This window comes from Dendrobium catenatum, unplaced genomic scaffold (genome assembly GCF_001605985.2).
Source record: "Dendrobium catenatum unplaced genomic scaffold, ASM160598v2 fragScaff_scaffold_1297, whole genome shotgun sequence".
Taxonomy (NCBI): domain Eukaryota; kingdom Viridiplantae; phylum Streptophyta; class Magnoliopsida; order Asparagales; family Orchidaceae; genus Dendrobium; species Dendrobium catenatum.
Genome location: NW_021319759.1, coordinates 1,426,167 through 1,441,342, shown reverse-complemented (window position 1 = coordinate 1,441,342; position 15,176 = coordinate 1,426,167). Strand labels below are relative to the sequence as shown.

Genomic DNA, 15,176 nt, shown 5'->3' with positions numbered 1-15,176 from the left:
CGTATTTGGTGGATGACGAAGGATAGAACACTATACAAAGGCAACTATGATAAGAAGATTGTAAATGAATAGTAGGGGTTCCAGAACTTTAGTGGGATGACAGTGATCAAACCACCATAATCAAAAGGTGTTCCACAAACTATATTCAGTGACAGGGATAGTCATGCTATGATGATTGGACGATTGTAATCGAGTGATGGTAATCAAAGGGCCATAGAAAGGCAAAGATGATCGAAGGACTATAATCGGACAATGATACTTCAAGGACAATAATCGAGTGACAATGTTCCGATGACCATAATGAAGTGATGGTGGTCAGAGGACATGTAATTCAAACTATTCATTTATTCTTGATATATATGATAATTACAAGTCCTAGACTGTTTAATAAGACCTAAGTGAGCCAAAAAATGTGGACTTTTTTGGTTCAACTCCTAAACGAAATTGGGCATAAACGATGCAAAACAACAAACTTCTCAATAAATAACTAAACAAATTGATGATGATATGCCATAAAATGATCCAGCTTAATATCAAATTAGTTAAACATTTGACTTAACCCACAATTAAAAGACAATAACAATACATTTCTATGCAACATTACAAGCCTACACATGCAAAACCCAAAATATTTTTTTTTTTTATTTTCCAAAGTTGTTAATAGAGAAAGTAACTTATAAAACTATTGTAGAAATCATATACTATTTTCTCAGTTGTGATATCAGGGAAAATTTAAAAAAAATGGAAAATAAAGAAACAGAAATAAAAGTTAAATAAAATAAAAATGATGGAGAGAACATAATAGGGGAGCAAGAAGTTACATTAACTTCTCTTTAAATGATTGCCCCTAAAATTTGGGTATTGTACTCGTATACATATATGCAGGAAGCCACAGCTTAAATTTTTACATGAAAGAAACTAACATAGCATGAACAAACTAAAAGAAATTTTAAGAATGATATGGAATTACAACTATTAACGCGTAGGAGGATTTCAAAATTCCTTCCAGTAGAGGCACAGAAAGAATAGGATGTCATTGATAGATAGCATGGGTCTAAAGAAAGTAAAAGGTCCTGTAAGAAAAACAATATATGCATTAGATTGCAAAACATGCTTGATGAAGTTTCTGAACGAACTTGTATCATGCAAACTAAGGTTTTGTTTGGAACGGCTTTTTTACTGCTGCTTTAAATTTTTATATTAAAAAGCTGCTTTAAGAAGTAGTAAGAAAGCCATCCCAAACGAAGCCTAAATCATTACCTTTAGCCAAGTATCGGGTCTTAAGATGTAAAAGTAATAATCCTATCCGTAATCATTGTTCGACATAGGGGACATTCAGAACAAGCAAACGAGCAGGGCTTACATACTGTAGAGAAGTGGATGCCAGTGATTAGTAAATCAGATACAACAAAAACCATGCTAAAATGTATTGAAAACTTAAAACAAAAGAAAGAAAAAAAAAAAAAAAGATTACTTACAACAGAAATGCCGACATGGGAGAAGCACAGCAGCAGTTGCCGATTCAAAGCATACCTTACACACATGAGAATTTTTATCATCATTTTCCAATGAGTATAGTTCTTTCTCCTTCATTTCTTGTATACGCGCCTGTATGTAGAATAATTGACCAAAAGTGCAAAAAGTAAACATAAAAATACAACAACAACATCAAGTCTTTGTCCCACTACGTGGGGTCGGCTACATGAATCCTTTTTCGCCATTGGGTCCGGTTAAAAGTCAAATTCTCATTTAAATCTAATAAAGAAAGATCATTTCTAATATTTTCTAACCAAGTCTTTTTAGGTCAACCTCTACCTTTCTTAACATAAGTCAAATCTAATACCACAACTTTCCGAACCGGGTCATTGGAAGGCCTCCGTTTAATGTGACCGAACCATCTAAGGCGACTCTCTAATCTTATCTTCCACTGGAGCTACTCCAACCTTTTCACAGATATGCTCACCAGGTATTTTTGGAATGAGAAAAGTACTAAAAAGATTGTCTACACTCCTTGCTTGCTGATGCATTAAAGTTTTTCTCGGATCAAATCCTCGGATAATACAAGATCACACAAAACAAAACCTTGCCTTGCAGGCATACTTGTAGATCTATTTACATATGCTACAATATCTAAGCCAGATAAATACAAAAAAAAGTTGCATTCATTCAAAGTAGATTCATGTTTTTTAAGAAGTTTTATCGGTTTAATAAAAAAAAAGTAATTGAATTATGCAAGACAAACATATACAAGAGTTTCAACTTTCAACTAATAAACTTCAAATGCTTCATCAGGCATCTGGTAGGACAAATTCATGAAGTCGAGACTAACCAATTTGCAGAAAAAAATAGAAGCACGCATAAAAATTATTATTTTTTTCATTTGATAAATATAGTTCTAGATATCTTCCTATAGCTCTCAAATATATATAAGAAAAGATCTATATGATTACCTTCAACCGTGAAAGCATAGGTTCCAACTCAGGATTATGGTTAAACTGGTCATTCATAGGTTTAACTTGCTTATTTGCTAACTGAATATCTTTCAAAAGACCATAGTCGCACTCAGTTTTGTTTTCTTTCTGATCATCAGCTAGGTCTAGTCCATTGTTAGACAATCCATTGACATTTAATTCTGATTCACTTAAAACTCCTTTCTTCAGCTTAGCAACAAGAACCCACATGCCCGCTAAATCATTTTCTAAAGCAGCTTCTCTCTTCTTTGATTCATCAAATTTCCTGTAATATTCTTCTTCTAAAAGTTCCTTTTCAGCTAAGGCAGCTTCTAAAGCAGCTTCTCTTTGTTTCATTGCCTGCAACTTCATCTTCGTATCATCCAAATCATGATTCCAGCTCCCAGTATCATCATATATTGTATTAGCAACACCAGCTCTACTAGAAGGTCGACCCTTTCTCCCTAGTTTAACCCCTTCATTTCTGTTTTCAGAAAGCTTACGAATGCCACCACCAGCAGATATAGAAAACGCAACTTCCTGAACAGCGGATAATTCTTTGGCCTGTCTGGCGTTTTGCAAGGACAGCTTGGTTATCTCCTCAGTCAAATTTTTAAGTTCAGCAGCAGCAGCTGATGCCAATTCCTTTGCATAAGAAGCCTCTTCAGACAATTTCTGATTCTCAGCAAGTAGCTTATGGTTCTGATCAACAACCTGAACTCGCTCAAGATTTAGCTTCTTGTTTTCAAACTCCTGCCAAGGCCCAAGACAACATTAATAGAGCCCACATTACCAATGTTTGTGGGAGAAAAACTAGTTCACGAAGAAAACAATTCAATGAGATATAGAACGAGTACTATGCATAAACAGTGACAAAGATGATCAATTAATATTCACATCTAAACAAAAAATGATTGAAAACCATAATATCAATATTGAAAGAGGGCGAAAAGTTGCACTTTAATTAGGACTTAGTAATATCGCATGAGCAAAAGATGGAATTATATAGAGGCATTATCAATGCATCCACGCTCAAATATAGTCTTACATTCATTTCATCTGAAATGACGATTAGTACAGTTTTCATAGTACTGCAGGCACACTATCGTTTCAGTTTATTAAAAGAGCACAAAAAACATGCAGCTAGGGGTATCAAAATTTGACCCGATCAGAAACTCGACCCGGACCTGACCCAATAAAGTCCGGTTCGGGTCTACCTGTTTATCCAATGGATTGGGTTTGGGTTTAAAAAATTGACCCATTTTAAAAATCGGGTCGGATTCAGGTTGAATTGAGAACCTAACCATGACTGGAATCTCATTAAAGAATTGTAAAACATACTTATATTAGAGATTTGTTGTATAATGTCTCTCCATGAGAGGTAATATAATGATAAACGTGAATATTTAATTTTAGTAAAGAAGCATAATTGCTCGTAATTATTTTTTTCTTACCCACGTTATTAATTCTCTAAATCCGTATAAAATTACTAAGGGGCTGTCTGCTTCCACTAATATATGTGTAATAAATATTTTTATCAAATGCCAACTACTGAACAATATTTGATCTTGATTTGATGATATCCAAATAATATAACAAATTAATTATAAGATTTGAAGCTAATACAAATATAAAAGAAGTACACAGATGGATGATCATCATTCTAAATAACACCACTATTTACGTGAAATAGCAACGAGTAAAATCATCTATTTGACGCATAACAGTTCTAAAGTTAATAATATTGTCATCAATAATATTTTTGTTATGTGAAGAATGTTATTCCAAGCATGAAAGAACAATTTCAACGCAAGCTCATTTAATTTTGAACTTTTCAATTTAAATCAGAAAAGAAAGGTTTATTAACCCTTTGTGTTTCACTGTTTCAATGTTTGTATAATAATGTAAATGTAATCTTGTAATGTATATTAGTATTTAGTAAATGTAATTTATGTTTAGCATTATTTTTTATAAATGTAAATATGTAATTTGTATTTTAACAATTAGTGTTAGTATTTTGTAAATGTATTTTGTCTTCATTTCTAATTGCTCAAATAATCAAATAATTATATGTACTTCAGTATTTTACATTTTAATAGAATTACTTAAATAAATTTGAAATAGCAAAAATGCCAAAAATTTGAAAAATCGGGTTGATGGGTCATTTTGGGTTGACCTGAACCCGAATCAGGTCGGTTTCAAGTTCGGATTTTCGACCTGTTTTTATAACAGGGTCGGGTCAGCTGAAGGCAGGTCAAGTTCAGGTTAGACACAAACCCGACCCGTTTTGACACCCCTACATGCAACAGCATTCATGCTTATAACATCAACTATGAAGGGAATTCCAATTCCCATAAAGAAAAGACACAATTGGTCTGACCCCGTAACATGGGTAACCAATTCTCATATATGGAGATTGTAGACTATCAGCGGCATTCACATAATCATCCATATTGAATATCTTAGAAGATTTGGCAGTGCTTCTAGATATATCCAAGGAATAAAAACAACAAACAAGAACATAGCAAAATGACTATACGATGAGGGCAAATGGATAAAGGACATATATGAATCTATAAGATTTGAAGTCATTATCATTTTATGCCGTCATAATTCAATAGGAAGATATAGATCTGGAGGCTCAATCTTTGGAGGAGATGCTGTAAGAACCGGGTTTGCTGGTTCAGTTGAACCAGACCTAATTAAGGAGGAAGAGGAAGTAAGTTGTTTTAATCTCCCTTTTTGTCTTATTTAAAATTAGAAATGAAATAGATGCGTAAATTTCAATTCTGATTCTGATCGAAATAGTAGCATATCGTTATTCAATAGAAAGAAAGTTCGTTGGTGAAAATCTTGACTTAGTAAAAAAAAGAAGAAACTTTTCAGGTAAACAACGAAAACTATTTAAATATAATGTTTGATTATCTTCAAAGAATAGAAATTTGAATTTATAAAGTGGAGTGTTCAATATTATATTTAGTGATATTTATTGTATCATGGAGAGTGGAAGTCTGAAAAATCTTTGATGGAACTAAAGTACTGTATTAAGGAAGGTTATTGTAAAGCTCAAGCAGCTGGAAAAAAATTGAAAGTATAAAAGTAATCAAAGTGGGTAATTAAAATTGTTTTATATCAATTACAATTTCCTTTCATTTTATTGTAATTAATCTATGTCGCGGCAATATATGTTGAATAAATTTTTAACGTACAAAATGAATCAAAAAGAGGAATAAAATAGCAAATTCATTTTCTTTATTCTATTGTTATTACTAAACATTATATCATGCTCAAGTACTTGTGAAATTTAAATGTTTGATATGCAATAAATTTGAGAAAGACTGAAAGTTCATAATATATAAATTATTTACAAATTAATATGACAGGTGATGGAAAATAAAATAAACTAAATGAATAATAAAAAGAAAATGAAAGGTATAAAAAGGAAAAAGGTGCATACATGAAAATACAAGACTTCACCATCGTATGGTATTGGCCAGGGATGCAACGTACCCGTGCACATTAAATGAAAAAGGAAATGAAAATGTAAATGAAAATTGGAAATAATTGTACGTTCATTAGTACAAAATGTTGACGATGCTCCTATAATAAAGGAAAAAGGGAAAAAATTAATGAAATAGCAAAAAGAATAAATAAATTAAAATGCAGATTATTGAAATTTTTATTTATATTAAATCTTTATGTATATGTTAACCAAAAAAAGAAAGGCAAATAAACATGGTTGTATTTATGTATGATTAACTATTATATTATAAGCTATAAACATCCACTGAGTTTATTATGAAAATTCAAAATGTTAAATTAAAATTTCATATAAATCCTCTGAGAAATAAATGGCTAACAAAGAAAATTTGCCTACATAAGAAGGAGACCAAATGAAAAAAGATACGTACTAGCTTATGTATGTTCAAATTGAAAATATATTTTAGTGGCTCTTCAGTTAAATATTGGATGTTAGTCTATTAAGTGTTTTATATTATTAAATGAAATGTATTAACCGTTTGACAGCCTGTTTCCACCTCGCTAATTCGAGTCTCCAAATCAAGTCGTGATAGAAGCTCAGTTAAAGTAGAAGAGAAGATATGAGTTGTTATCAGAGGTGATGGTCAACGTCACCTTAAGTACATTTATAAAGGAGTGAGACAACAAGAAGAAGAGAAAGAAATGGTCCGGATCCAGCAGATATATCAAGAAAGATGGTAGTACTCTAATGAAATATCATGTCAGCCAAAGAGTAAACATATTTGATAAAGGGATCACAAAATCTATATTACTTTGGCACCTGAGAAATGCATGAAAGGGACAGGAAAAGATTTTATCGTACAAATGAAAAACATTAACAAACAAAGACAGCCAGTACTAGGGACATTCATGTGAAAAATGGTACGTTGAGAGAAAGAGTGGTGTTGGATGAATGATGGTTGACTAGTGTGGACAAGACATTATTAGAACGCAATTAAGACCACATCTCACTGATAAGAAATACTTGAATTCGCAAATAAACCTACCCAAAATTAGTACAGACATAGAGGAAAACTGCTGTTCGCAAAGAGAAAACAGCCCAAACAGTGGAAAATCTGAGAGAAACTTAAGAGAAATTCGTAGGAAATCGAAGCAAACACTTGTATTCCACTAGTAGATGAAAAGCACTTGCAAGATACAATTTTCTTTCAATTCGTGAGGAAGAAAATACTCTCCACAATCTCCGGCAACGCCAAGAGCCCAAGAACAAACCCTAGATCTCAAATAAGATTCAAATTCAAGATGCCCCCCTCCTCACACCCTTCTCCCTAATTAAAGCAAAAGGAATAATTAAAAATCCCTAAACAGCCCCTTAATTCAAAATTTTCCTCCTAAAGTTTAATACAATTAATGTTTGGGCCCACAAGGGCTGCCGCCCCCGCTCTGTTCTCCACCCAGCTTGGGCTTGCGGGAATAAACGAAGACCAGTCCAGGCTAGACCGGTCCAACCGGCCCCTCCTGGGCCGGCGGCATAACAATACTCTCCTCCCAAAAACTCACCTTGTCCTCAAGGTGAAAGGAAGGGAATTGCTCTTTCATTCTTTCCATTGGCTCCCAAGTAGCATCGAAGTCGGGAAGGCCTCTCCACCTAATAAGCACTTCTTTGTTTCCATCTTTATCTGATCTTATGCCTGTAAGCTCCAAAGGCTCTCACTTCTAAATCCTTAGTCAGTGTCACAGGTAAATCCGTACTAACGGCATGCTCCCCAATAGCTCTCCTCAACTGTGATACATGAAATACTGGATGTATAGTAGCTGATGGGGGCAACTTCAATCGATACACCACAGCTCCAATCTTGTCCAACACTTTATAGGGGCCGAAATACCTTGGTGCCAATTTCTCATTCCTCCTCTCCATTGTCCTCTGTCTGTAAGGTCGTAGTTTTAGGAAGACTTTCTCCCCAACTTCAAACTACCTGTCTCTTCTGTGTGAATTTGCCTACTTCTTCATGAGTTGTTGAGCCCTCAGCAGATGTTTCTTCAAATCTTCTAACACCTTGTCCCTTTCTTCCAGATACTGCTCAACTGAAGAGACCTGTGTATTTCCTTTCCCAAAGTGCACTAGGTGTGGGGGGTCCCTTCCATACAGCACCTTGAAGGGCATCATCTGATAGGCAGAATGATGCGATGTATTGTACCAATACTCCGCCCAAGGCAGTCACTTCACCCACATCCGCAGTGTTTCAGAAGCGAAACACCTCAAATAAGTCTCCAGACTTCGATTTACTACCTTTGTCTACCCATCTATCTGTGGATGGTAGGCGGTGCTTCTCTTGAGGATGGTCCCTTGCAACCTGAACAATTCCCTCCAAAACTGACTGAGAAACATCTTGTCTCGATCTGACACTATTGATTCAGGAATTCCATGCAGTCTAACCACTTCCCTGATAAATGCTGCTGCCACTGACACAGCGGTGTAAGGGTGTCGCAATAAGATAAAATGTGCATACTTACTGAGTCTGTCCACCACCACCATGATAATAGTGTATCCTTCTGATCGTGGTAAGCCGTCGATGAAGTCCATGGACACTTCCTCGCATACTCTGTTGGGAAGTGCCAAGGGTTGCAGTAGCCCCCCTGGAACCATAGCCATGTATTTGTTCCTTTGGCACACTTCGCATCTCGCCACCATTTCCTCCACATCTTTATACATCCCCTTCCAGTAAAGCTTAGATGCCAGCCTTCTATATGTCTTCTGTATCCCAGAATGACCTCCCACTACACTGCCATGGAACTCCTGTAACATATGAGAGATATGTATTGAGGTTCTTAGCATTACAAACCTCCCTTGATACAACAATCTCTCCCCTTCAATGTAATAACCTGAATGGCTGCTCATGTCTTTCATCAGATCCTCCCGGGTTTTCTTTAGCTCTTCATTCAGCATGCTCTCCTCTTTGATGGCTCCCCAATCTACCATCAGTGACACTGATACAGCTAACTCTTGAAGCTCCCCCACACATCTGGATAAAGCATCAGCTACTTTATTTTCCAAGCCTGGCATATACTGTATCTCAAAATCATAGCCTAATAACTTGGATAACCACTGCTGATACTCCTCAGTGATCATTCTTTGCTTCAACAGGTACTTCAAGCTTCTCTGATCAGTCCGGACGATGAAATGTCGTATCAAAAGATAGGGTTGCCACTTCTGAATCGCTAAGAAAATGGTTATCAGCTCCCTCTCATACACTGACTTCAATCTTGCCCTAGTTGACAGCACTTGACTGAAGTATGCTACAGGCCTGTTGTTCTGCATCAATACTGCCCCAAGTCATTATCCGGATGCGTCCGTCTCCACCACAAAGGTCTGACTGAAATCCAGGAGAGCTAAAACTGGTAATGACGTCATTTCCTCTTTCAATTTCTCAAAGGCCTGAGTTACTGCCTCTCCCAATAGGAAGTTATCCTTTAACTGCTCAGTCAACGGTCAAGCAATGGAGTTGTACCCCTTCATGAATCGCCGATAGTACCCAGTCAACCCTAAGAAACCCCTCAACTCCCTTATGTTCATAGGCCTTGGCCAATTCTGCATTGCCTCAATTATACTCAGATCTGCCACCACTCCTTAGGACACCACATGTCCCAAGTATTCCACACTTATCTGGGAAAAACTGCACTTCTTCAAATTAGCCTTTAACTGGTGCTCCTGTAGGACTTCCAGAATCTCCCTCAAGTGTTCCAAATGTTCCCCTATAGTTTTGCTATACACTAGGATGTCATCAAAGAAGACCAGAAAAAACTTCATGAGGTACTGCTTGAATATTCTGTTCATCAAGGATTGGAAAGTAGCAGGAGCATTAGTCAACCCAAAGGGCATCACCAGAAACTCATAATGCCCTTCGTGTGTCCTGAATGCTGTTTTTGGCATATCGGTTTCCTTCATCCTGATCTGGTGGTAACCTGATTTTAAATCCAGCTTAGAGAACAATACTGCCCCATAAAGCTCATCCAAGAGCTCATCAATAAGTGGAATTAAAAACTTATCTGGCACTATCCCCTTGTTCAAAGCTCTGTAGTCCACACAGAAACGCCAGCTCCCATCCTTTTTCTTAACCAGGAGGACTGGACTGGAGAAAGGACTCACACTTGGCATGAAGATTCCTGCTTCCAACATCTCCCGGATCAACTTTTCAATCTCATCCTTCTGAATCTGAGGGTAGCGGTAAGGACGGACGCTGATAGGTGTCTCCCCTTCCTTCAAAGTAAAGGCGTGCTCCAGTTCCCTCTAGGGTGGTAAATCCTGCAAAGGTTGGAAAACCTCGCTGAACTGATGTACGAGAGGCTGTACTGAGGAGGGGATAGTGCCTTCTTCCTCAATTCTGATCCCTTCCAATCGGTGTAACTCCACCAAGTAGCCTCCCCCTTCCTCCTGGATGGTCCAAATCAGGGATTTGAGTGACACCCCAACCTTGGTCAGCCCAGCATCCCCTTGGATCACCCTTCTTCTTCCCCCTATCACCAGCTCCATCCTCAATGCCCCCCAATTGACCTTGGTCTCCTCCAAAGTTTGCATCCAATTTCATCCCAAGGATGACATTGATACTCCCCAATTCCATAGGAAGGAAGTCTTCCTTTACATGGATACCTTGAATCTTCAGCACTACTCCTCGACAAACTCCTCGACCCATCTTCACCTTCCCGGTGCCCATCATTACCCCGTAAACTCCCGTATCCACCAGCTCCATCCCCATTATATCAACAATCTGGGTGGAAATGAAATTGTGTTGCCCCACTATCTATCAACACTGCAACCTCACGGTCAGAGATATCTCCTTTCACCTTCATAGTGTTTCAGAGAGACTTATGATACGTCCATATACAACTTCTCCTCCTCCACCTCGGGGTAACTCCCAGTCTCCCACCTCCTTCTTCGTCTTCCTCATCTTCACAAACGAGGAGAACCTGAAGAGATTGGTCCCTACACATATGCCCCGGTATGTACTTCTCATCACACCTGAAGCACACCCCTTTTGCCCTTTTCTCCTGCAGCTCCTTCTCAGTCAGCTTTTTCAACTACCCACCGTTACCTCCCCCTCCCATCTTCTCCTTGGGTACTTCCTTCATGCTTAAGGGGCCTGCTTCTTTGCTAGTAAAAAAGTGGTCGTCGCCCTGTACGATCCTCTGAATAGTTTCCCCGAGTCCCTCTTTCAGACTTCTTCTGGTCTTCCACCAACTGGGCCATCTCCATGGCCTTGCCTAAACTCCTTGGCTCCAACACTCTGACTGCTGTTCTTATCTCTGATTTCAGCCCTTTCATGAAATTCCCTTTCAAGGCTGACTCCGAGATATGATCCAGCCTACTAGCCAGATACTCAAACCTGTCCCGGTAATCTGCCACCGTGCCTTCCTGGATAAGGGCAAAGCATTGCTCATAGAAGTCTCCTCCCCCATCGGCTCGGAAACGCTCTAGTAAGCATTCTTTGAACTCCCGCCAGCTTCGGATAGGCTCCCGTCTGTCACGCCACTGATACCAGGCTAAGGCTTTCCCCTCCAAGCACATTCCCGCCGCTGTCAATTTCTCCTCCTCTGTCAACCCATTAACAGCAAAATATTGCTCCACCTTATAAATCCACCCATGGTCATCCTCTCCCTCAAAGATGGGCATCTTCAGCTTCCTAACCTTTGGATCTCCTCCATTTCCCCGGTATCCTCCATAACCTCCCATTCCTCGAAAGGGAAGAGCCCCCCAAGTTTCCCGATCATCACTCCGACGATTATACTCGAATCCCTCTTCATACTCTCCTCTTCTCCCTTCAAAATCATCACCTCGACCCTGAATTCCTTCAAATTCAGCACCTCGGCGATAACATTCCTCCCTATTTCCTTCAAAATCAGCCCCTCGATGCTGAATTCTTTTGAATTCAGCACCTCGGCGATGAAATTCTTCCCTTCACCCTTCAAAATCAACACCTCGACGATTGAATTCTTCCCTCCTTCCGACAAAATCAGCCTCCCGTTAGTCGTATCCCTACTCATCTCGGTTCTAGAGGGGGCATATCATTCTCCTCCTCCAGGAACTCCACCTCCGAATTCCTCCTCCCCCGTAACGGGTTCGGATTTCCTCCCATGCCATGGCCGTCGGTGGTCTCTCGTACTTCCGATGTCGCCGGATTGGTCTTCATTTCAAGCAATTTCTTTAGCATCTCTTCCATCACGGGAAACTTCCCTTCCATCCTTTCATTATTGGAGGTGAGTTGATTTTGAAAATCAAAGAATTTCCCCTCCAAATCCCCCCCCCCCCCCTCTGTTTGGGCTTGCGGGAATAAACGAAGACCGGTCCAACCAGCCCTTCCTGGGCCGGCGGCATAACACTTACCAAAAGAGACCAGGGTCATTCATGTGAAATATTAGCGTCCTAGCAACATTAAGGACATGACAATTTTTATGCTTTCCTAAACCATTTTGTTGATATATATATATAAATAAGAACTGGTGAAAAAAAATTATTTTCATGACAAAAATTACAAAATCAGATTTAAATGTGTTTGAAAGTATTAGCAATGTGCAAAACTTTAATTGAAATAGGTATCCCTATTTTAATTTCTTAATAAATTTTGTGGAATACATCAAGTACTTCCAAAGAACACTTTTATAAATACACCCATGCTACTCTAGAATGATTATCAATAAAAATAAAAAGGTAATAAACCTTTAAGTGAGTCAGAATATAACTTGAAACCCAAATATGGAAACAAACTAACTCAAAGGGAAGAACCCAATAAATAATAATAAACAATGAGAAAAATAAACACTGTTATTTACCTAAGACAAAGCAGAGCATTAAAATTTATGAGCAAGGAGGGATGACAACTTACTGAAATCGAACGAAAAGGGGATAGCCTAAGCATCAATGACATTGATAGGAAGTAAAAGATGGGGTAAGGGCATATGAAGGATCTAGCATTAATTAATAGATACGTCAAGATTCAACGCCCCAACCAATAACCATATTCAAGCTGACATTCAGAAAAACACAATAACTTGAATAGAAGTTTTAAACAAGTGTGCATAAAGACACTGTACAGTTAATAAATTTGCTAAAAAGTGTAGAATATACAACACATCCAAAAGAGTAGGATTTTGGTAAGGATGGACAGATCTTACCCAAAAATAATGGAAAACCATCGAAGATAACAATTACAAATCACCTGTCATAAGTGAAGACGCACTTGAATCTAAAATCAAAATATACTGACAAAGAAAACAATAATAGATCCTGAGGAGGAGACATACTAAGATATTGATGGAGACCCCTATCACTGTAAACCTAACATATTCATCATGAGGGAGAGTTATCAATATAGTCAATAGAACCACTAGAGGAAGATGAAAACCTAGAGAAGTCGACGGATATATGTTGGGAAGTCAAGGTATAGTTAGTATTTTTCCTGACAACATACAGGATGATGATTACTGCGGCTGATCATAGGTAGAAGATTGGGGACATGAGAGTTTCTGACATGAAGAAGGGCGTCAAAGAACATTAAAATATCAAAGCAAGAGCAAGCATCTCATACAGGACTAGTGTGTATAGCGGAGGTGTGAAGTGTCCATATTGTGACTGAACAAAGACATGAAGGAATGTGGAGGGGAGGCCGGCAATAAAGATCATGCAAGGAGGTCAAGCATAGAAAGTGGGTGTGGGTCATCAAGAGAAGGTGTTATTATAAACTACGAGAACAGAGGAGAATAAAATGAGAGAGAGAGAGAGAGAGAGAGAGAATTAATGAAGGAAAGGCAAGTTAGCTGGGGATTCCAACCCTACTTTGAAGCCATAGTGAAGAGAATTTAGCGTATCATTCATTTGAAAGGCCTTTATTTATAACACAAGAATACAATATCATATAAAACAAAAAAGTGAACACCACAATCCATTGATAATCATCATTTCTAAAATAATAATCATATGAATCCATTTTTAAGAATTATGTTCCACAAAAAATATACATCAAAACTTATTATTTTCTCTAAAGAGCATGTGGTTGTCCTCGGAGTTTATAAAACGAATGAAAACATAAAATTGGACAAGCTACTTTTTTAGGGAATAATAACCTTATCAAAACAATCGCAATCCAGTAGACAAACTATAAGATTGGGAGTAGCAAGAACAACGATGAAATAACGAAGTGGACATTTGATATTTAATAATAATAAAAGATTCATTGTTGATTAGACACAAAAGAACTACACACGCATGCAAGATTTCAAAGCACAGGGCTCCAGAGAATGATGCATTGTTTGGAAAACTAGACTAAAAACAAATATTAACAATAAATAACTATGGTTAACACAAATTAATGAAGTGATAATTACACCTAAAAGCATCCAAGCTACTCTTTAAACATCAATTTATAAAATATATCATATACAACACCCTAAAATTTTAATTTTTCAAAATCAACAATGCTAAAAATAGTACGAAATAATAGAAACATTCTATTGTCAAGAGATACATAGGTTAGTGTCATGAAACCCTTTAAATAGAATAAAACTTGTTTACTGTAACAACCGCTCCCCACCGACTGAAGCCCCAAACGACACAACAGCCTCTGTCGGTCCCACGTCACGATCCAAAACGAAGCAATTGTTCGATCAAAAATTGCAAGCCGCCTCACTCACGACATAAATCCCTCTCATTCGGTTCATTCAGGCATACACACGCACCCTCAGGCTCTTAGAACCGAAGAGAACAAAAAAAAGAGAGGATTCGGGACTTACCTCCAGCAGGCGATATCTCACTCGATCTCTATATCGGCTTCAGTCGAAGACCCTCCTGCCTCCGTCGAGCAAGCCGAGCCTCCTCGTCTGCGTCCAATCCTTCATCTCGCATGCAAGGTCCAACCTCCTCCCGCCGATCCTAGCCTCCTGTCAGCACAAGCCTGGCTTCCAAACCTCTTCATCCCGCCGGCGACTCAACCACCCGACTCCAGGCCGCCGACCAGACCGCCGCCCCTTCGGTTCGCCGACCTCGTGCGTGGCTTCTGCTTCTAGCCGACGGCCTCTCTGCCCTAGCGCGATAATGGGCTTCCTCCCTCTCTCTATATTATATAATATAAGTTATATATATTATTTAAAATATATATAATGTTAAGATATATATATATATATAAGATTTCATATGTAATAAAAAAAAAAGAGAGATGGAGAGAAATGAGAGAATTTTCAAAAAAAAAAAAAAGGTGC

At 38.0% G+C, this 15,176-nt stretch overlaps 1 protein-coding gene across 1 annotated transcript in view; it reads right to left on the bottom strand.

The window, feature by feature from the left end:
• Positions 1 to 799: 799 nt before the first annotated feature.
• LOC110103362 (kinesin-like protein KIN-7K, chloroplastic) overlaps positions 800 to 15,176 on the bottom strand; it is a gene marked incomplete in the record, with an annotated part of 76,105 nt that continues 61,728 nt past the window's right edge. The window contains 4 exon segments of the mRNA XM_020832035.2: positions 800 to 1,073; positions 1,261 to 1,366; positions 1,479 to 1,608; positions 2,451 to 3,203. Coding sequence (XP_020687694.1) covers positions 1,281 to 1,366; positions 1,479 to 1,608; positions 2,451 to 3,203 — 969 coding nt within the window.